This window comes from Pongo abelii, chromosome 13, assembly GCF_028885655.2.
Source record: "Pongo abelii isolate AG06213 chromosome 13, NHGRI_mPonAbe1-v2.0_pri, whole genome shotgun sequence".
NCBI classification, from domain to species: domain Eukaryota; kingdom Metazoa; phylum Chordata; class Mammalia; order Primates; family Hominidae; genus Pongo; species Pongo abelii.
The window spans coordinates 52,074,973-52,096,581 of NC_071998.2; the positions used below are offsets into that span (position 1 = coordinate 52,074,973).

The window sequence follows — 21,609 nt, forward strand, 5'->3', positions numbered from 1 at the left end:
AATACAAATGTAAAAATCCTACACAGAACACTGTCAAACCAAATCTAGGAGAGCATATCTACAAAATTCCTGTATCAAACACTGTAGTTATTGATGAAATTTTGTGTTTTCTCTTGGAAAGCAGGGGAAAAAGATGCCTGTTATCACTACTTATTTTCAACAATGTAATTCAGGGCCCAACTGGTGAATAAGGACAAGAGGAAGAAATCAAAAGTAAAGAAAAAGACAAAACAAAAATGTAATAATTCACAGATGATTATAATTCCAAACGTTTTGAAACAATCTACATGTAAATTAAAATGAGTAAATTTAGTAAAGCTACTGAATCCAAGATCAAAGGATACTCGTATTCCTATATACCAGAAAGAGAAAAGATGACTGGAAAATTCAAATGGAAGTACACAGAGCTAAGAACATATAAAACCTACTTGAACAAGGCAGGATCATGTGCTCTGTTGTATTATGAAAGTGTGGAACTGATACAAAGATACACAAAAAACAGACCCATGGTACAGAATAGAGAAGTCAGAAGGATTCACCAAATCTAAGATTCTTGATATGACAGAGGTGATACTGAAGATCAATGGGAGGGAAATGGGCTTTTCAAAACAGTGCTAGGAAAAATGTTTATTCATAAGTATTGAGTTAAATTAGACCCTTACCTCACACTGTACACAAAAATCTACTCCAAGTCAATTAAAGACCTAAAGAAAGGCAAAACCACAAAGCTTTTAGAAGGTAATAAAAGAGTATCTTTAAGAAAGACATAGAAAGTACAAGCATAAAGGAAAAAAAACTTTCTTGAACTTTGATAACCTCAACTGCATTAAAATTAAGAAAACTACTATTCAAACATCTTAAGGAGAAAAAGACAAGCCACAGAATTAGAAAAGGTATTTTTGCCACATATAACTGAAATAGTCTAGTCTCCATAATTAGAACTCCTAAAAATGAATCAGACACATTATTTAATTAACAACAAAAAAAGTCACCAAATTGGAACCAGGTCCTCACAAAAGATATATCCAACTTGTCAACAAAAATACGAAAAGATTCTCAACCCCATTAGGAGTCAGAGAATTGCAAATCAAAGCCAAAATGAAATACTATTACATACCCACCTGATTAGTGGAAACTGAAGTCTGAAAAAACTAAGCATGGATGAGAAAACTAACAACAAGAACTCTCATACTGTTGCAGAACTGTAACCTGGTACAGACACTTGTTTCTATCTACTCAAGTTGAAGATGCACAGGTTCTACAACCTAGTAATTTTAATCCTAGGCATGATACATCCTACAGAAACTAATGCACACAAGTGCCAGGATATAGGTATAGGTACAAGAACGTGATGGCAGCACTGTTTCTAACAGCCCCAAAATGCCTATCAACAGCAGAATGCATTTGTTCTTTCAACCTGTTATTTATCCATTCTTACCAGTGAGGATGAAAGATTTCTAATCATTAAAAAAAAAAAAATTTTTTTTCTCCGGACACGGTGGCTCATACCTATAATCCTAGCACTTTGGAAGACTGAGGCAGGCAGGCTGCCTGAGCTCAGGGGTTCGAAACCAGCCTGGACAACAAGGTGAAACCCTGTCTCTACTAAAATACAAAAAATGAGATGGGCGTGGTGGCATGCGCCTGTAGTTCCAGCTACTCCGGTGGCTGGGGCAGGAGAACTGCTTGAATCCAGGAGGCGGAGGTTGCAGTGAGCGGGGATCGTGCCACTGTTATGCAGCCTGGGCAACAGAGCGAGACCCCATCTCCCAAAAAAAAAAAAAATTTCTATCCATAAGCCACACTGGCTCCTTTTTAGCTATTGTGTTCCTAATGTTTCTAGTAAAAACTTTCATGACAAAGAATAATACTTTACATTTTATTGTACTGTTGGGATAGCTATCACATAACCGTTCTCTTTATCAAGCCGGTATTTGCCTATCCATAATTTCCACTCAAGTCTTTTTTTTATTGAGACGAAGTTTCACTCTTGTTGCCCAGGCTGGAGTGCAATGGCATGACCTCAGCTCACGGCAATCTGCACCTCCCAGGTTCAAGTGATTCTCCTGCCTCAGCCTTTCGAGTAGCTGGGATTACGGGCATGCAGGAATACAGCTAATTTTGTATTTTTTAGTGGAGACAGGGTTTCACTAGTTGGTCAGACTTGTCTTGATCTCCTGACCTCAGGTGATCCACCCACCCTGGCCTCCCAAAGTGCTGGGATTACAGGCGTGAGCCACTGCACCTGGCCCACTCAGTCTTAGTTCCACTTCTAAAGCCAGTGTGTTCCCACTCTTAACTATACCTCAGGATCACTTGGGAAAACTTTTTTTTTTTTTTTTTAGACAGAGTCTCGCTCTGTAGCCCAGGCTGGAGTGCAATGGCACGATCTCGGCTTACTGCAACCTCTGCCTCCCGGGTTCAAGTGGTTCTTCTGCCTCAGCCTCCCATGTACCTGAGACTACAGGTACGTGCCACCACACCCAGCTAATTTTTGTATTTTTAGTAGAGATGGGGTTTCATCATATTGGCCAGGCTGGTCTCGAACTCCTGACCTCATGATTCGCCTGCCTTGGTCTCCCAAAGTGCTGGGATTACAGGCATGAGCCACTGCACCCGGCCAGGAAATCTTTTTTTAATAACAAGCTTTTTTAGCTCAATGCTATGTGTGCTGTTATTCTATTGTGTACACATGCTTTCTACTTCCAACACTCAAGTAGGTTATAAGGCTCCTAACATAGCTAGTTTATTTAGGGGCTTTCTCCTTCTTCATGATTTGCATCCATATCAGGGTTTCAAGTTGTTTAGAAGTCTGTGATTGAGCTATACCCTCAGTCTAGCAATAGAATCACACTTTTGTTTGTAAGTTCTGAAATCTGTTCTCTAAAATATAAGTTTTCAACATCTCGCATCATTTTTTTTCTTTTTTTTAAATCTCAGGAGTCAGCAAACTTTTCCCACGAAGAGACAGAAAATAAGTAGTTTTGGCTTTGCAGGCTAGATGGTCTCAGTTGCAATTATTCAACAATACTGTTGAGCACAAAAATAGCCACAGACAATACATAAATTAATGGCCACTGTTGTGTTCCAATGATACTTTATTTACAAAAATAGGCAGCTAGTGGGCTATAAGCTTGCCTATCCTCGCTTTAGATTTTTAATCATTGTTTCAAGATTTGTCACCTTGTATCACTAATCCAGTTAATCAGAACTTGACATGAATATTCGTTTAGCTGTTTCTCCCTTTTTTTTAAAAAAAACAAAAATTGTCAGGGTTATTCTAAAATCCTCAATGCTCAATAAAACAAATCTAACAATTTATTCTAAAGAAAAGAAATGCACAAAAATGCATATACAAGGATGTTTATGTAATTACTGATAATAAAGAACTGGAAATGATTAACAGATTTTATTAAAAAGGAAATTAGTGACTATTCAGCAAATTATTCAGAAGCAGCAGACAAAGAAAAAGAGTGACAATGTTTTCCAAAGTGTAAAAAAGTAACTCAAATAATGCCTAGTACTTTATCACTTTGGGAAACATCTGGAAGTATTTCTTAAAAAATTAATGATAGAAAGTTGGGCGCAGTGGCTCATACATGTAATCCCAACACTTTGGGAGGCAGAGGCGGGTACATCACTTGAGGGCAGGAGTCGAGACCAGCCTGGCCAACATGGTGAAACCCCATCTCTACTAAAAATATAAAAGTTAGGTGGGCGTGGTGTCATACGCCTGTAGTCCCAGCTACTTGGGAGGCTGAGGCAGGAGAATTGCATGAACCCAAGAGGCAGAGGTTACAGTGAGCCAAGATCATGCCACTGCACTCCAGCCTGGGTGACAGAACAAGAGATGAGAGAGAGGAAGAGAGAGGGAGAGAGAGGAAGAGAGAGGGAGAGAGGGAGGGAGAGAGGGAGAGAGGGAGGGAGGGAGGGAGGGAGAGAGGGAGGGAGAGAGAGAGGAAGGGAGAGAGGGAGAGAGGGAGGGAGGGAGAGAGGGAGGGAGAGAGGGAGAGAGGGAGGGAGGGAGGGAGGGAGGGAGGGAGGCAGGGAGAGAGGGAGGGAGGGAGGGAGAGAGAGAGAGGGAGAGAGAGAGGGAGGGAGAGAGAGAGAGACAGAGAGACAGAGAGAGAGACAGAAAGACAGAAAAAAAAAGAAAAGAAAAGAAAGAAATGATAGAAATATCTGAATGATTTGATTCAGGTGACATTTTGCATTCTGAATTCTCTTCATTAAGTTTAAATTCTGTAAGTTGAAAAATGACTATGAAGGAAAATTTCAGCTAGTCTTAGAAGTCCAGCAGACAGCCGGTTAAGTAGTCATCCACCGCTATTACATCAACACAGATCCTCATAGCAATTATAGTTATTAAAATGCTTTTATATATGGTTTTGTTCAATCTATAACAATTCTACGAGGAAGAACTTCTGTAATAAAACACTCAGTTATTTCCAACATTCTTCCAAACAGTATCTCCAACCTTAAAGTTGAAGATCTAAGCCATTCTTAACTTTTAAAAATTCTTAAGAATTTATAAAAATATTCTCCTTCAGTATGGAAATTTCCATCTTTTATAGACTCCATCTTTTTTTACTAAGGTACACGTGCTTAATACCTAAAAATACATTCCTTGATCAATTCAGTAATTAAGCGGCACCAGTGAAGACAATCTTACCCCAGGAAAATTTTCACACGAAGTTCTTTTTTGGTCCTTGAGATTGTCTTCAATGTGGTAATTTCTGCATCAAACCAGAATCCTCTTTGTCCAGGACTTTCTACATTATAATTAACCATTACCACATCACCAACATTTAGTTCATTCCATTTCAAAATGGTTCTAGCTCGTGGTCTAAGATCCTTGACATTCATTTCTAGAGTACCGCTTTCTGGGTATCTGAGGAGAGAGAAAACCACATGGCTTATGATTACCAAAGACAACTAAAGTTTTATGCAATGTACAGAAAAACCTAATTTGCTGTGTTAATCATCTAAGAGAAAGAGTAAAATAGGTTGCAGTGTCCTTAAATAGCAGGTGTTACTTCATGTTGGTTTCTCACCTGTACTGTGATACCTACAGGGTAGTTTCTGTAAGTATGAGCATGAACTGCCTCCCCATTCCCACTAGGCCTTGGAGATGTGGATCTCTTCATGGCTTGCAGGTTGTCAGGCAAGTAAGTGTTCAGCCCACATTCAAGAACCACAATCAACTACTTTGAGGGAGCTATATACTATTTTTCTAGAATAAACCATATGTTATGTATCTATTCAGTCACGTATTACTGTTATAATCTAGATATTCGCAATGGGAGACTGAATATTTGTAATGGCACTTAAATGATATACACTCATGATTTGACTTCCCAGAGCAAAACAATTCTTGTTAAAGTCTTATTAAGACATTCATTGCTAGCTGGGAAAGTAGGGGACTGGGGAGGGTGATAAAAACACAAGCTCTTGCTCTACATTTTTTTAACCCATGTTTTGTTTTGGTTTCTGAGACAAGGTCTCACTCTGCCACCTAGGCTGCAGTACAGTGACATGATAATAGCTCACTATAGCGTCAAACTCCTGGGCTCAAGAAATCCCCGAGCCTGAGCTGCCTGAGTAGCTGGTACTACAGGCACATGCCACCACACCCAGCTAACATGTTTTTCTTTTGTAGAAGCAGGGTCTTACTATGTTCATGAGGCTGGTTTTGAACTCCTGGCCTCAAGCAACCCCCTGCCTTGGCCTACCAAAGTACTGCGACTACCGGCGTGAGCCACCATGTCAGGCCTCAATCAAGTTTTTTGTTTTGTTTTATGAGATGGAGTCTTACTCTGTCGGCCAGGCTGGAGTGCAGTGGTGCGATCTCAGCTCACCGCCACCTCCACCTCCTGGGTTCGAGTGATTCTCCTGCCTCAGCCTCCTAAGTAGCTGGGATTACAGGCATGTGCCACCACTCCCGGTTAATTTTTGTATTTTTAGTAGAGACGGGGTTTTGCCATGTTGGCCAGGCTGGTCTCGAACTCCTGACCTCAGGTGATCCACCCACCTCAGTCTCACAAAGTGCTAGGATTACAGGCATGAGCCACCGCACCCGGCCCCAAGTTTAAGTTTTAATAGGACTAGATGATGGCCTCTTTCTGATCTTTGTACAAGTTCATCAAGTTCTGCCATTTGCAATACTTATAAGAACATGAACCTAGCATATTCCAATAGCCTTCATTTTCCCTGAAAGAGAAAGGAAAGATTCCAGTTTCTTTCTTTTTTTTAAATATAAGTTCTTGGATACCTGTGCAGAACGTGCAGGTTTGTTACTTAGGTATACATGTGCCATGGTGGTTTGCTACACACACCCATCAACCCGTCATCTACATTAGGTATTTCTCCTAATGCTATCCTTCCCCTAGCCCCCAACCCTCCGACAGGCCCCCGCTGTGTTATGTTCCCCTCCCTGTGTCCATGGGTTCTCATTGTTCAACTTCCACTTATGAGTGAGAACATGTGGTGTTTGGTTTACCGTTCCTGTGTTAGTGTGCTGAGAATGATGGTTTCCAGCTTCATCTATGTCCCTGCAAAGGACAGGAACTCATCCTTTTTTATGGCTGCATAGTATTCCATGGTGTATGTGCCACATTTTCTTTATCCAGTCTATCATTGACGGGTATTTGGGTTGGTTCCAAGTCTTTGCTATTGTGAACAGTGCTGCAATAAACATATGTGTGCACGTGTCTTTATAGTAGAATGATTTATAATCCTTTGGGTATACACCACCCAGTAATGGGATTGCTGGGTCAAATGGTATTTCTGGTTCTAGATCCTTGAGGAATTGTCTTCCACAATGGTTGAACTAATTTACACTCCCACCAACAGTATAAAAGCGTTCCTATTTCTCCACATCCTCTCCAGCATTAAAAGAACTAGAGAAGCAAGAGCAAACACATTCAAAAGCTAGCAGAAGACAAGAAATAACTAAGATGAGAGCAGAACTGAAGGAGATAGAGACATTAAAAGCCCTTCAAAACAAAAAAATCAACAATCCAGGAGCTGGTTTTTTGAAAAGATCAGCAAAATAGACTGCCAGCCAGACTAATATAGAAGAAAAGAGAGAAGAACCAAATAGACACAATAAAAAATGATAAAGGGGATATCACCACTGATCCCACAGAAATACAAACTACCATCAGAGAATACTATAAACACCTCTACACAAACTAGAAAATCTAGAAGAAACGGATAAATTCCTGGACACATACACCCTCCTAAGACTAAATCAGGAGGAAGTCGAATCTCTAAATAGACCAATAACAAGTTCCGAAATTGAGGCAGTAATTTATAGCCTACCAACCAAAAGAAGCCTAGGACCAGACGGATTCACAGCTGAATTCTACCAGAGGTACAAAGAGGAGGTGGGTACCATTTCTTCTGAAACTATTCCAAACAATAGGAAAAGAGTGACTCCTCCCTAACTCATTTTATGAGGCCAACATCATCCTGATACCAAAACCTGGCAGAGACACAACAAAAAAGAAAACTTCAGGCCAATATCCCTATGAACATTGATGCAAAAATCCTCGATAAAACACTGGCAAATCGAATCCAGCATCATATATCAAAAAGCTTATCCACCATGATCAAAGTCGGCTTCATCCTTGGGATGCAAGGCTGGTTCAACATATGCAAATCAATAAACATAATCCATCACATAAACAGAACCAATGACAAAAATCACATGATTATCTTAACAGACACAGAAAAGGCCTTCTACAAAATTCAACCCCTTCGTGCTAAAAACTCTCAATAAACTAGGTTTTGATGGAATGTATCTCAAAATAATAAGAGCTATTTATAACAAACCCATAACCAGTATCATACTGAATGGGCAAAAACTGGAAGCATTCCCTTTGAAAGCTGGCACAAGACAAGGATGCCCTCCCTCACCACTCCTATTCAACACAGTATTGGAAGTTCTGGCCAGGGCAATCAGGCAAGAGAAAGAAAGTATTCAAACAGGAGAGAGGAAGTCAAATTGTCTCTGATTGCAGATGACATGATTGTATATTTAGAAAACCCCATCGTCTCAGCCCAAAATCTTCTTAAGATGATAAGCAACTTCAGCAAAGTCTCAGGATACAAAATCAATGTGCAAAAATCACAAGGATTCCTATACGCCAATAACAGACAAACAGAGCCAAATCATGAGTGAACTCCCATTCACAATTGCTACAAAGAGAATAAAATACCTAGGAATACAACTTACAAGGCATGTGAAGGACCTCACCAAGAAGAACTACAAACCACTGCTCAAGGAAATAAGAGAGGACACAAACAAACAGAACAACATTCCATGCTCATGGATAGGAAGAATCAGTATTGTGAAAATGCCCATACTGCCCAAAGTAATTTATAGATTCAATGCTGTCCCCATCAAACTGCCATTGACTTTCTTCACAGAATTAGAAAAAATTACTTTAAATTTCATATGGAACTAAAAAAGGGCCCGTACAGCCAAGACTATCCTAAGCAAAAAGAACAAAGCTGGTGGCATCATGCTACCTGACTTCAAGCTATACAAGGCTACAGTAACCAAAACAGCATGGTACTGGTACCAAAACAGACATATAGACCAATGGAACTGAACAGAGGTCTCAGAAATAACGCCACACATCTTCAACCATCTGATCTTTGACAATCTTGACAAAAACAAGAAATGGGGAAAGGATTCCCTATTTAATAAATGGCGCTGGGAAAACTGGCTAGCCATATGTGGAAAACTGAAATTGGACCCTTTCCTTACACCTTATATAAAAATTAACTCAAGATGGATTAAAGACTTAAACGTAAGACCTAAAACCATAAAAACCCTAGAATAAAACCTAAGCAATACCATGCCGGACAAAGGCATGGGCAAAGACTCCATGTCCAAAACACCAAAAGCAATGGCAACAGAAGCCAAAATTGACAAAAGGGATCTCATTAAACTAAAGAGCTGCTGCACAGCAAAAGAAACTACCATCAGAGTGAACAGGCAACCTACAGAACGGGAGAACATTTTTGCAATCTATCCATCTGACAAAGGGCTAATATCCAGAATATACAAAGAACTTAAACAACTTTACAAGAAAAAAAACAAACCACCCCATCAAAAAGTGGGCAAAGGATATGAACAGACAGTTCTCAAAAGGAGACATTTATGTGGCCAACAAACATACGAAAAAAAGCTCATCATCACTGGTCATTAGAGAAATGCAAATCAAAACCACACTGAGATACCATATCATGCCAGTTAGAATGGCAATCATTAAAAAGGAAAAAACAGATTCTAGTTTTTATATGTAGCCAGCTCTCTAGAAACATTTTAAAAAGAAAAAAGCCAAGAAATTTCATCAGAAAGTAAAACCATGTAAAAATTCTAGCAGTATCTTGGCTGTACATATATTTCATAATAGTAAGTGTTACAAACCTAACCTGACCTGAACCTAAAGCTTTATAAGGTTCTTCAATTTTACGTATTTTTATTTATTGTTTTTAGAGACAGGGTCTCACTCTATCACCCAGGCTGGAGTGCAGTGGTGTGATCATGCCTGCTGCAGCATTGGCCTCCCAGGCTCAAGCAATCCTCTTACCTCAGCTTCCCAAGAAGTGGGAGCTACAGATGCATGCCACTACGCCTGGCAAGTTTTAAAACTTTTTGTGGAGACAGGGTCTCACCATATTGCCCAGGCTGGTCTCAGACTCCTGGGCTCAAGCAATTCTCCCATCTTGGCCTCCCAAAGTGCTTGGATTACAGGCATAAGCAATCATGCTGAGCCAGGTTCTTCAATTTTAGGCCTAACTTCCTGATATCATCAGACCAAAGAAATCAGTAACAGTCCACAATGGCTTCTGTAAAATTAAGGCCTGCTGCTCTGCAAGTATGTTCATTGCAGCACTATTCACAATAGCAAAGACTTGGAACCAACCCAAATGTCCATCAATGATAGACTGGATTAAGAAAATGTGGCACTTATACACCATGGAATACTATGCAGCCATAAAAAAGGATGAGTTCATGTCCTTTGTAGGGACATGGATGAAGCTGGAAACCATCATTCTCGGCAAACTATCGCAAGGACAAAAAACCAAACACCGCATGCTCTCACTCATAGGTGGGAATTGAACAATGAGAACACTGAGAACACCTGGACACAGGAAGGGGAACATCACACACCCGGGCCTGTTGTGGGGTGGAGAGAGTGGGGAGGGATAGCATTAGGAGATATACCTAATGTAAATGACAAGTTAATGGGTGCAGCACACCAACATGGCACACGTATGCATATGTAACAAACGAGCTCGTTGTGCACATGTACCCTAGAACTTAAAAGTATTAAAAAAAAAACAAAAAAACTGCTGTTCCTATGTATTTTAGGTAGTAGAGGGACAAAGAAATGAGTAACATCTGGTTCTTACTCTTAAAAAGCGCAATCTATCAAAGGTAGGCCAGGCTACTACAGCAGTGGTTCTCAAAGTATGGTCCCCAGATCAGCAGCATCAACATCATCTAGAAATCCAAATTATTGGGCTCCATCTCAGACCCTTAGTCAGAAACTCTGGAAATGAGGTCCAGCAATCTACATTTACAAATCCCCTCAGTGATTCTGATGCATGCTCAAGTTTAAAAACCCACTGTGCCAGAGAAATACAGGAATTAGTATTTATGATATTAAATATCATATCCTAGTGAGGCAGCATTAAAAAGGTAGAAACTAAGGGAAGAAATCTTGAACCGTTACCCAACTAAGAGTGGCCTGCTCAAAACCAAAGTGGGCCTGAAGTTAGAAGCAGCTAGCTCTGGCTCTTCCAAATCAAATGAGGACTACGTAAGCTCAGGACTCTAATAGTGTACCTAACTCACTTAGATTAAATAGATATTAATCCTGTGTGGGATCTTACAGTAGGTGATGGGGGCTGGGGGGCGTTTTAACTCTAAGAAAAGCCACTCTGTGTTCACATAGTTCTGACATAGGAAAGAGAAGGTACTTGATACTGAATCAAAGATAAGCTTTTGGAACGCATTCTACGCCTTAAGTCCTGAAGAAATCGACACACTCTTGCCACAACAGATCTAACACTTAGCCTAAACGTCCCTCCCAGCCTCAATCACCATCTTTCCCAATTCAAACCATTTTTAATGAATTTCCTTCAACTCATGTGACAAGGTTTTGGATCCTTGTATCAATCCTGGTGTCTTCACTCAAAAGATGTTCTATTTTCAGCCTGCCTAGCTTTAGATTCCCAATTTAGCTTCTCCCTCAACCTCCCACCAACCCCTCAACTTAGCTTCTGGCCACTGTGTATACTTGGGAAAGTTACCAAACCTTTTGGACTATATTCCTAATCTGTAAAATGTACCTAATGGTAACTGTATCTCATATGGTGGTTTTGAGAACTAAAATGAGAAGTCTTTTAAATCACTTAGAACAGTACATAATGGGGGTAAGTAAATGTCAGTTAGTATTTTTTTATTATGCAGAAATAATCTTAAAGAAGGAACCTGACAAGTACAAAATTATGTCTATGGTTCTACTCTTCTCCATTTCAATCCCCACTTTTTTTTTTTTGAGACAGAGTCTTACTCTGTTGCCCAGGTTGGAGTGCAATGGCACGATCTCAGCTCAGTGTAACCTCCGCCTCCCGGGTTCAAGCAATTCTCCTGCCTCAGCCTCCCAAGTAGCTGGGACTACAAGCGCCTGCCACCACTCCTGGTTGGTTTTCTGTATTTTTAGTAGAGACGGGGTTTCACCATGTTAGCCAGGATGGTCTCAATCTCCTGACCCCGTGATCCGCCCGCCTTGGCCAATCCCATTTTTTAATGGTCAAACCTAAATTTAAAGTCTGTAGCCCAACATCTGGTATTTATACATTCATGTTGTTTCACAATGGTTTGGTCAAAAAAATAACAAACATTTTTCTCAATCTATAAAATGAGGTTAAACTAGATCTTTTAGTGCTTTTCTAATTCCACAGTTGTAAATTCATTTCCTGCCTCAATATTCTTAAGTCCATGTAAGACAGAAACCTGTTCTATTTCAGATGATATTCCTTTCTCAGCTGTAAAGTGAAAATTACTTGGACAACACATTATCATCATTCTGTATGTTTTTAAATAACACGGTAAAAAGCATATTTCAGTGGCAAAAGAACCACCTCCATTAACTTAACTTTGTCAAAATTAAATACCCAGAATGGGAAGATTTTGAACTAAGTAGAGAACCTCAACAAAGTTTTAAAATTGTATATACAGTTATGTTTATATGGAGACAGGGCACCACGGCAAGGGAATTTAAGCTATTCCTGCACCAAAACTAAATTTGTACAAACTCAGGAGAGAATTATGTAGTGGATTATATATATTCTATCTGTAGTCACACACATACATAGTTAAGTCTGTAAAAGATAAGTCATGAAAATGAAGCATACATTTTTAAATTCTAGCCAAGGAGACAGTAAGTCAATTGCTAGGGGAAAAAAAACAAAAACAAAAACAGAAAAGGAACATAAAACTACTCTTAAAGTCGGGAACCTATTATGTGCTCAAATGTTACCTAATATTTTCCTGGGCATCTTCAGCTACAGGTATTTTAAAATATACAGTGATAACTCTAAAGCTCCACTCTTGCCCAAACTTTTTGGATTCATATAACCATCTACACCCCGAAATGAAATGTCCCAGAAGCACTTCAAATGCAAAGCATCCAAAATGGAATCCCCCTACCCCATAATCTGCTGGTGCTCAGTATTCTCTGAGAAAAACCCTTCATGCTCTTAGAAGTGTAAGAGTTATCTCCAATTTATCTTATATTGCCTTTATCCAGTTACTTAGTCCCACTTACGATAACCTGTTAATGATTGTTTAACGTAACTCTATCTCCTTAGTTAAAATCTACCTTTCTCAGACTAGGCCCAACACATTTCCCCATCTTTAGGATCACACCTTTCAATCCATATCATACTTCTGCCAAAATGAAGATTCTAAGACACAGACCTACTTAAAATATTTTATGAAGTTTGATTACAATTTGTTGACAGGCTATGGGAAAGCAAGTACTCTCATATATTGCTGACAAATACAAAGTGGTATTTTCCCCTCTTAGAGGGGAATCTGTTAATTACCAGACACACTGTCTACACATTTACTTTCTGACCCAGGAATTCCACCTCTAGGACTCTATCCTGGACATAAAATCCTGATGAAAAGATACACAAGGCTATTTATAGCTGCACTATTTGTAACAGGTCTAAAAACAATCAAACGTCCATAACAGAAACCCTTAAGATAACACGATACAGGTACATAATAGAATATTGTGCTCCTATAAAAAAGAAATGAGAAACATATACTATGAAGTGATCTCCAGGATATACGAACTTAAAAAAAATAAGGTGCAAACGGTATGTGTAGTTTCTATTTTCTATCTAGTGTATATACATATAAATACACATATATACACTAGATATGGGTATACGGCGTATATACAAATGCATATATACACAATACACTTTTATTAAAACAGAAGCATAAACCAAACTAACATTGTTACTTAAATAACTAGGTGGGAGGCTGAGGCAGGAGAATCGCTTGAACCCAGGGAGGCAGAGACTGCAGTAAGCCCAGATCGTGCCACTGCACTCCAGCCTGGTGACAGACCAAGACTCTGTCTCAAAACAACAACAACAACGACAACAACAACAACAACAACAAAACTAGGTAAAAAAACAGGATAGAAGGAATCAGGATGGAAGCTCAATTTCTCTTACTATATTTTGTTTTGGAGATTTAACTACAGAACTATGTAATGTGTCACATAATTATAAACACAATTAACAAAATGTGAGAAATCCCTAAAAACCAAAAGCAAAATGAATGAAACTACACAACTGGTAGCCTAACACCACCAGGATAAACAATTATAAGTTATGTGAAAGCACACCAAGTTCACTAGACAGCCCAAATGATATATTTCCTAAAGACAAAAAAAAAAACCACATAACTTTTCAGTAGTCCTATTGTTTGCAATATGAGAGTATTGTTAGTCTGAAACTACCATGAGTAGGATAAAGCAAATCAGTGATATCATTAGGAACTGTGATTTTCAGGTTAAGAGAAAATAAATATAAAACCACAGAGGTTAAATTATAACCCTTTCCTCCTCTAAATTTAATTGGAAATATCAATATTCACCATGGTATATTTAAGTATTTCCTAGTTCTTTTCCAATGAAAAGACCTAGAAACATGACCAAACACATATCAATGAGCAGCACAGACTGTGTGCTCTAAATACGATTTCCAATTCAAAATAACTGGCATTCCTAGACATGGCTGAACCCAGGGCTGGAACATTCTGTTATACCTGAACACAAAGAAACATTCAAAAACTATTATGTCACTTTAAACTTGAAGGATCTTCCATAGACTAAAGACAAGACAATCTAAGCACCAAAGTAACAACTGGGATAGGTTAAAAATAGGTGTTAAAAGGCACTGGAAGTTCATAATACTACTTAAAAGTATCAATCTCAATGGTCAACCTTTGAAGGATTCTAGGGAATTACAATACAAGCTGGTAACAAATTTTGAGTGTATCAGGCTGACAACACCTGAATCTTACCACAGAAAAGTATTATGTGTCTCCTGATGGTATACCATGCCATAGGTAAACAAACACTCTCTCTCAAGTAGTCCTATTTAACAGAGTTTAAATCAAATCAAACTTTAGATGTAATTATCAGCTTCTCAGGAAACTAACACATAACAGAAGAATGTGTCAAATATCACTACAGGAATGTGATCAGTAAAATCCAGACTGAGAAAATTGTACAAGACAAATGACACAGTTTATTTAAATAAATAGGGGGGGAAAGGGGGAAGAAATCTGTAGATCGAGACTTACCAACTAAATGTAATGGGTGGGGTTTGTTTTTGATCCTTATGTGAACAACCTAAGTACATTTTTAAATAGATAATTAAGGAACTATGAACATTGATTGGTTATCTGATGTTAAGGAATCATTGGGAATTTTATGTGACATTTGTTGTTACACTTTGTATGTCGGCGTTTCCAAGTCCATTCCCAGGTTCAATGATGTAGAACTCACAGGACTCCTCTACACATTACAGCATGAAGCTATACCCATGGCTGAGTTAATACAGTCAAAAAACAAACAAAAAACAAACAACAATGAAAAGCAAAATCAGCAAAGGGAAAAGGCACATGAGGTGACCAGAGGAAACCAGACACAAGCTCTCTAAGACACAAGCTCTCATCTCCTAGTAGTAGAAAAGGCACATGAGGTGACCAGAGGAAACCAGACACAAGCTCTCTAAGACACAAGCTCTCATCTCCTAGTAGAGTCACACAGGGCATGCCTCCAACAACCAACTGTGACAACACATGGGAAATATTGTCTGCTAGGGCAGATGAGAGCATTCAAGGTAATTAGGGGCTGATAACAGGTACTGCCTAGCACATACCAGAATTCCAGACTCCCAGAAGCAAGTGTTCAGCATAAACCATACTGTTTGCAAAAACAGTTTAGGCACAGAGAACTATTTTTAATCAGAAAATAATGGGAATGTTCTTGAAATCTAAGGTTTCCAAACAGCAGGCCAGGGCCAACCCATATAAGCTGACCATTTTAGGGATACCAGTCTCAGATCTGATGTTAACTCTTTTCTGCAAACTCTAAAAAGAATCCTTTTTAAGCCATTTTGTCCGTTGGATACTCTGGGAAACAGACGACAAGATGAAGGCAACACCTATGAAAGATAGGGAAAGAAAGGAGAACTAGGCATTAAAAGCCCTTAGACCATGATGCTGGTCTATCATTTTGAAAGAAGGAAGGGACAGGAAAAGCCTGAGTGTTGTTCAACTCTGACAACATCTTGGCCAGTCTAATGGTAAGCTCAGGTGTGAAATTAACATTGGGCAGAAATTGCCAAATCTAGAAGCATTGTCACACTTGGTCACTGGCTGAGGGAGGCCAAGAAAGAGCACAACTTTGCTTCAAACACTGTGGCAGAGTTAGAAAGTGCTGTAGTTGAAGACGATCAGCTAACTGCACTACTTGCAGCTGGTCAGTAAAGGTCTTTCTTAAGACCTTTACTTCTTAGGATCCACAGTTTCTAGGGCCACATATGAGGCCATTTGCAATGGAAATCATATAAGGTTCAGGACTTGCTTCAAAATAATACAGTGGTGCTTAAAGGTGCTGGTAAAGGTAAGACAAAATTGGCTATGAGTTGATAATGGTTAAAGCAAGGTGATGGGCTCATCATATTGCTGTTCTGAAATGTTTAAAGATTTCCATAATAAACACAAATGCTACGCAATTGAAAATCCAAACACTGGCTAAACACAAAAGGCTCTTCCTATTTTTTGAAGTTTTTCCTTATGTGTACAAACTTTAAAAGGTGACATTCAAGGCTTACAATGAAGACAAGTAGTCTGTCTACTGCCACAACCTACCACATTCTTAACTCCTGTTACTCAAGAGGCAAAAACTTTCCATTCTCATTTACCTCCACATTTTCAAACAGCATGCTTTGTATTTTTTGTTGTTAAACTGTTACTCTTAACATTCACCAAATACAGTTCACTTGCCTCCATCCTCCTCTTATAATTACTAACACATGGCACTGCATTAAGTAAGTGTTCACATATACTTATAACAAACCTTAGGACTGTTTGACATTATTCTATCCCCATTTTACAGATGAAGCATAGAAGTTATTTATTTGGACGGTAATAAAAACAGAGACGTTATTCAAACTGATCATCTGGCTCTAGAATCCATACACTTAACAGATGTTGACAAATTTTTTCTTCTTCTTAAACATAGAAACTATGTAGTTTGTAAAATCAATATTTTTTACATGTTAACTAAATAGTATTCACAGATAAGTAATGAAGTATGCTTAATTACATTTCCTTCCTTCCACAGCTGTGTTTTCTTCGAGTGTTTGCTTGCTCTTTTTGGTTGTTACTATGTACCTATTATTAATTTATCTACATTCCTACACAGTTGTAAAACTGTTCAGACATCTTAGGTACTCTGTCTTTTTGCAACTTTGAAACATTTCTTCTAGAGCCTCTGTCAAATTCCAATCTGAATACCTTGCTTTGTCCAGATTGTAGGCTTTGTAGGCTTTACGCCTGGTCCACAGCTTTCATGCTAGCATCTCCTTCCATTACCTCCTATATTGAATCCTATTTCCTGGAGAGCGTGTCTTCTTTCCTGTTTTAAACACTAGGTAGGGTTAAAAGTGGTTAAAATGTTAATACAAATTAACCAATCCTCTTGTTTTTAGTTCTATTCCACATGCCTTCCTCCAAAATACCTAGTGAATTCAAGGCCTGAGCCTTCCCCAAGGTTCTCCAACACCAATTTGCTTGCTTTGTTTGTTGGCTTCTCGTCCAGAGGTTTCAGTTTTCTCTGGCCTGCTAAACTAGGCAATGTTAATTAGTGTTGTGCCTTCCAAAATCTTGTTGCTTTCTCTTGTGTTTTGATTTCTGTGCCTTTTGTTTGTCCTCAGGGGTTTATGGATTTATTATTCTACTGTCTTCTAGGATGGTTTAGGAAGGAGTGGAAAGAAACATGTATCTTAACCTGCCATGTTTAACTGGAAATCTTTATTTACCTTTAGTTTCATTTCTTCTTACTCACTATATGCTTTCTACACTCCAGCCATATTAATCTACTCTCAGTTAGCCCCATATTTTCTGCCTCTTTATCCTTGTATACTGCTGTTCTCCTTCAGGAACTAAAATATCTCCTCTACCTTTGTACTCTCAAAGCTAGGTATGCATATTTCCATCATACTGTATAACAGCAATTTTTCATTGAGGAGCAAGTACCATGTTCAAAATATAGAGTGTTTGGGAGAGACCAGGCCTACAAATGTTTGGAAACATGTCCAACTTACTAAATAGAAAAATGTGCTTTTATATAAAAAGCTCTTAATCAAATATATAATAAAGTATGACCGCCTGGCATCTATTTTGCTAATAGTAGAAACAACATAATTAGGTTAAAAAAATATGTATGCTGGCTGGGCGCAGTGGCTCACGCCTGTAATCCCAGCACTTTGGGAGGCAGAGGCGGGCAGATCACGAGGTCAGGAGATCAAGACCATCCTGGCTAACATGGTGAAACCCCATCTCTACTAAAAATACAAAAAAATTAGCCGGGTGTGGTAGCAGGCACCTGTGGTCCCAGCTACCTGGGAGGCTGAGGCAGGAGAATGGCGTGAACCCAGGAGGCGCAGCTTACAGTGAGCTGAGATTGCGCCACTGCACTCCAGCCTGGGTGACAGAGCCAGACTCTGTCTCAAAACAAAAAGTATGCCAAAAATAAAACTTCTAAGTATTATTTGTTTGTTTGTTTATTTACTTTTTGAGACGGAGTCTCACTCTGTCACCCAGGCTGGAGTGGAGTGGCGCGATTTCGGCTCTCTGTAATCCCCACTTCTTGGGTTCAAGTGATTCTCCTGCCTCAGTCTCCCAAGTAGCTGGGACTACAGGTGTGCACCACCACGCCACGCAAATTTTCGTATAGAGATGGGGTTTCACCACGTTAGCCAGGCTGGTCTCAAACGCCTGTCCTCAAGTGATCCACCCGCCTTGGCCTCCCAAACTGCTGGGATTACAGGTATAAGCCACCGTGCTCAGATCTAAGCATTATTTAAGAGTATGTAGACCGGGGCTGAAGCAGACGAATCACTTCAGCCACGAGTTTGAGACTAGCCTGGGCAACATGGCGAAACCCTGCTTCTACTAAAAATTAAAAAAAATTAGGCCAGGCATGGTGGCTCACGCCTGTAATCCCAGCACTTTGGGAGGCTGAGGCAGGTGGATCACTTGAGGCCATGAGTGAGACCAGCCTGGCCAACATGCTAAAACCCTGTCTCTACTAAAAATTAGCCAAGTGTGGTTGCACACGCCTATAATCCCAGCTACCTGGGAGGCTGAGGTATGAGAATCGCTTGAACCTGGGAGGCGGAGGTTGCAGTGAGGCAAGATTGAGCCACTGCACTTCAGCCTGGTGACAGAGCAAGACTGTCTCAAAAAAAAAAAAAAAAAAAAAAAAAAAAATTACCCAGGTGAGGTGACGTACGCCTGTAGTCCCAGTTACTTAGGAGGCTAAGGCAGGAGGATCACCTGAGCCAGGGAAGTCGAGGCAGCAGTGAGCCGAGATCATGCCACTGCATTCCTGCCTGGGTGACGGGAGTGAGACTCTATCTCAAAAACAGGAGAAAAAAAAAAAAAAAAAAAAAAAGGGTGGCGGGGGTGAAGAGTATTTACCAAAACAACCTGTCTTTATTAATTAGTAAATAAAAAGCAAAAAGTTTTATCCCATTATCACCAGGTTATTTTCAATATTATTAGAAGAAAAAGCTAGGACCAGTGGCTAATGCCTGTAAGCCCAGCACTTTGGGAGGCGAAGGGGGAAGGACTGCTTGAGCCCAGGAGTTTGAGATCAGTCTAGGCAACACAGGGAGACCCTGTCTCTACAAAAAGAAAAATTTTTTAAATTAGCCAGTTATGGTGGCATGCACCTGTGATCCCACCTACTTAGGAAGCTGAGGCAGGAGGATCACTTGAACCCAGGAGGTCAAGGTTGCAGTGAGCTGTGGTTGTGCCACTGCACTCCAACCTGTGTGACACAGTAAGACCCTGTCTCAAAAATAAAGAGGCTAGGCGTTGGTGGCTCATCTCTGTAATTCCAGGACTTTGGGAGGCCGAGGCAGGCGGATCACTTGAGGTCAGGAGTTCTAGACCAGCCTGGCCAACATGGTGAAATCCCGTCTCTACTAAAAGTACAAAATTAGCCGAATGTGGTGGAACGCCCCTGTAATCCGTTACTCAGGAGGCTGAAGCAGGAGAATCGCTTGAACCTGGGAGGTAGAGGTTGCAGTGAGTCAAGATGATACCACTGCACTCCAGCCTGGGAGACAGAGCAAGACTCCATCAATCAATCAATCAATACATAAATAACACAGGTCAAATAGTTATTTACAGATGAGGAAATTAAAAGCTGAAAAATTTAAGAGAAAACAAAAACCTTAACAATAAACTGAAGACCTGGAATTCAAACCAAATTCTTTTTTTAAATAGAGATAGGGTTTTGCTATGTAGTCCAAGCTGAGCTCAAATGATCCTCCCACCTCCGTCTCCCAAAGTGCTAGGATTACAGGTGTGAGCCACCATGACCGGCCTCAACCCAAATTCTAAATCTAGTGCCTAAACTATATAGCCTGTGACAGAACCACTGCTCTGTATACTTAATGGCCAGCGTGGTACCTCTTTGAAAAGCAGATTCCTAGGCTGGACTTGGTGGCTCATGCCTGTAATCCCAGCACTTTGGGGGGCCGGGGCAGGTCAATCACCTAAGGTCAGGAGTTCAAGACCAGCCTGGCCAACATGGTGAAACCCTGTCTCTACTAAAAATACAAAAATTAGCCGGGCGTGGTAGTGGGTGCCTGTAATCCCAGCTACTTGGGAGGGAGGGGCAGGAGAAATCACTTGAACCCTGGAGGGGGAGGTTGCAGTGAGCTGAGATTACGCCATTGTACTCCAGCCTAGGCGACAAGAGCAAGACTCAGTCTAAACAAAAAAAAAAAAGCAGATTCTTAGGCCCTACCCAAGGCCCACACAATGAGGAAGCAGGGAGAGAGGGTCCCCTCAGGAATCTGTTTTTTAAACACCTTACATGGGTGAAAATGCAGTGTTTCTGACCATCTTCGAGAAACATAAATGTAAAGGGACGATATATAAGTTTGAAGAGGTGAAACCAACTGGTATCTGTAAAGTTCTTTTTCTAAGTACTAAGTGATCTTGTAACACATGAGCAATGAGAAGATCAAATGCATATCTAACTTCTTCCTTCCTCCTTTTGATTACCATCCACTCAGGAGCCTACAAGTCATAGACAGAGGAAATACTCTTAAGTGTTTGGTAAAGACACCAATAACAACCAAGAAGCAATAGCGCAGACAGGTTATTTTACCAGGGTTCTGAAATTAAACAACTCATTCTAGTTCCCTGTACTCAAGACTGACATGACACTTAATTCAAGAAAAATCTACTCTCTCTCCCATCAAAACCTAGAAATAATTACATTTGACACTGTTAAAAACATTTTTGGAACTCTTAGAAAAAAGATCACTACATCAATATACTCAAGAAAATCAGTTTTGTTACTTTTTGGAAAAACTTTCATCTAAAAATACCACTTGATTTTATTCAGAATTGGCTCACTGACTTCTATTTGCAGTAGCCATAATTAAGGCTACTCAAAATCATGTACCACAGACTGAGAATAGCTCCAGAAATCTTAAAGAATGCTGGGAGCAAAGACAACATATTTTAAGACATTTGCCAGATGAGTTTTTAATTATAGCCTAGCCTAAGTTACCCACAAAATTCTAAGTGATGCTGTAACATTTCATTTGATTTCAATCCCATGGTAAAGCCTTGACACTGTATTAAAAGTAGCAGTTGAACCTATTTGGTTTAAGCAACCCTTTTAATACTAAAGAGTATGTGTTCTCCCCCACGGAGAAGTACATACAGGTGTTTATGGACAA

General features: G+C 39.8%; 1 protein-coding gene across 2 annotated transcripts in view; it reads right to left on the minus strand.

Moving 5' to 3' along the window:
* The window catches only part of UHRF2 (ubiquitin like with PHD and ring finger domains 2), a 94,448-nt gene that overhangs the window by 41,599 nt on the left and 31,240 nt on the right, over positions 1-21,609 (minus strand). For both annotated transcript variants that reach the window (XM_054546682.2, XM_054546683.2), the window contains exon 4: positions 4,673-4,891. In XM_054546682.2, coding sequence (XP_054402657.1) covers positions 4,673-4,891 — 219 coding nt within the window. The remainder of the gene's footprint in view (positions 1-4,672; positions 4,892-21,609) is intronic.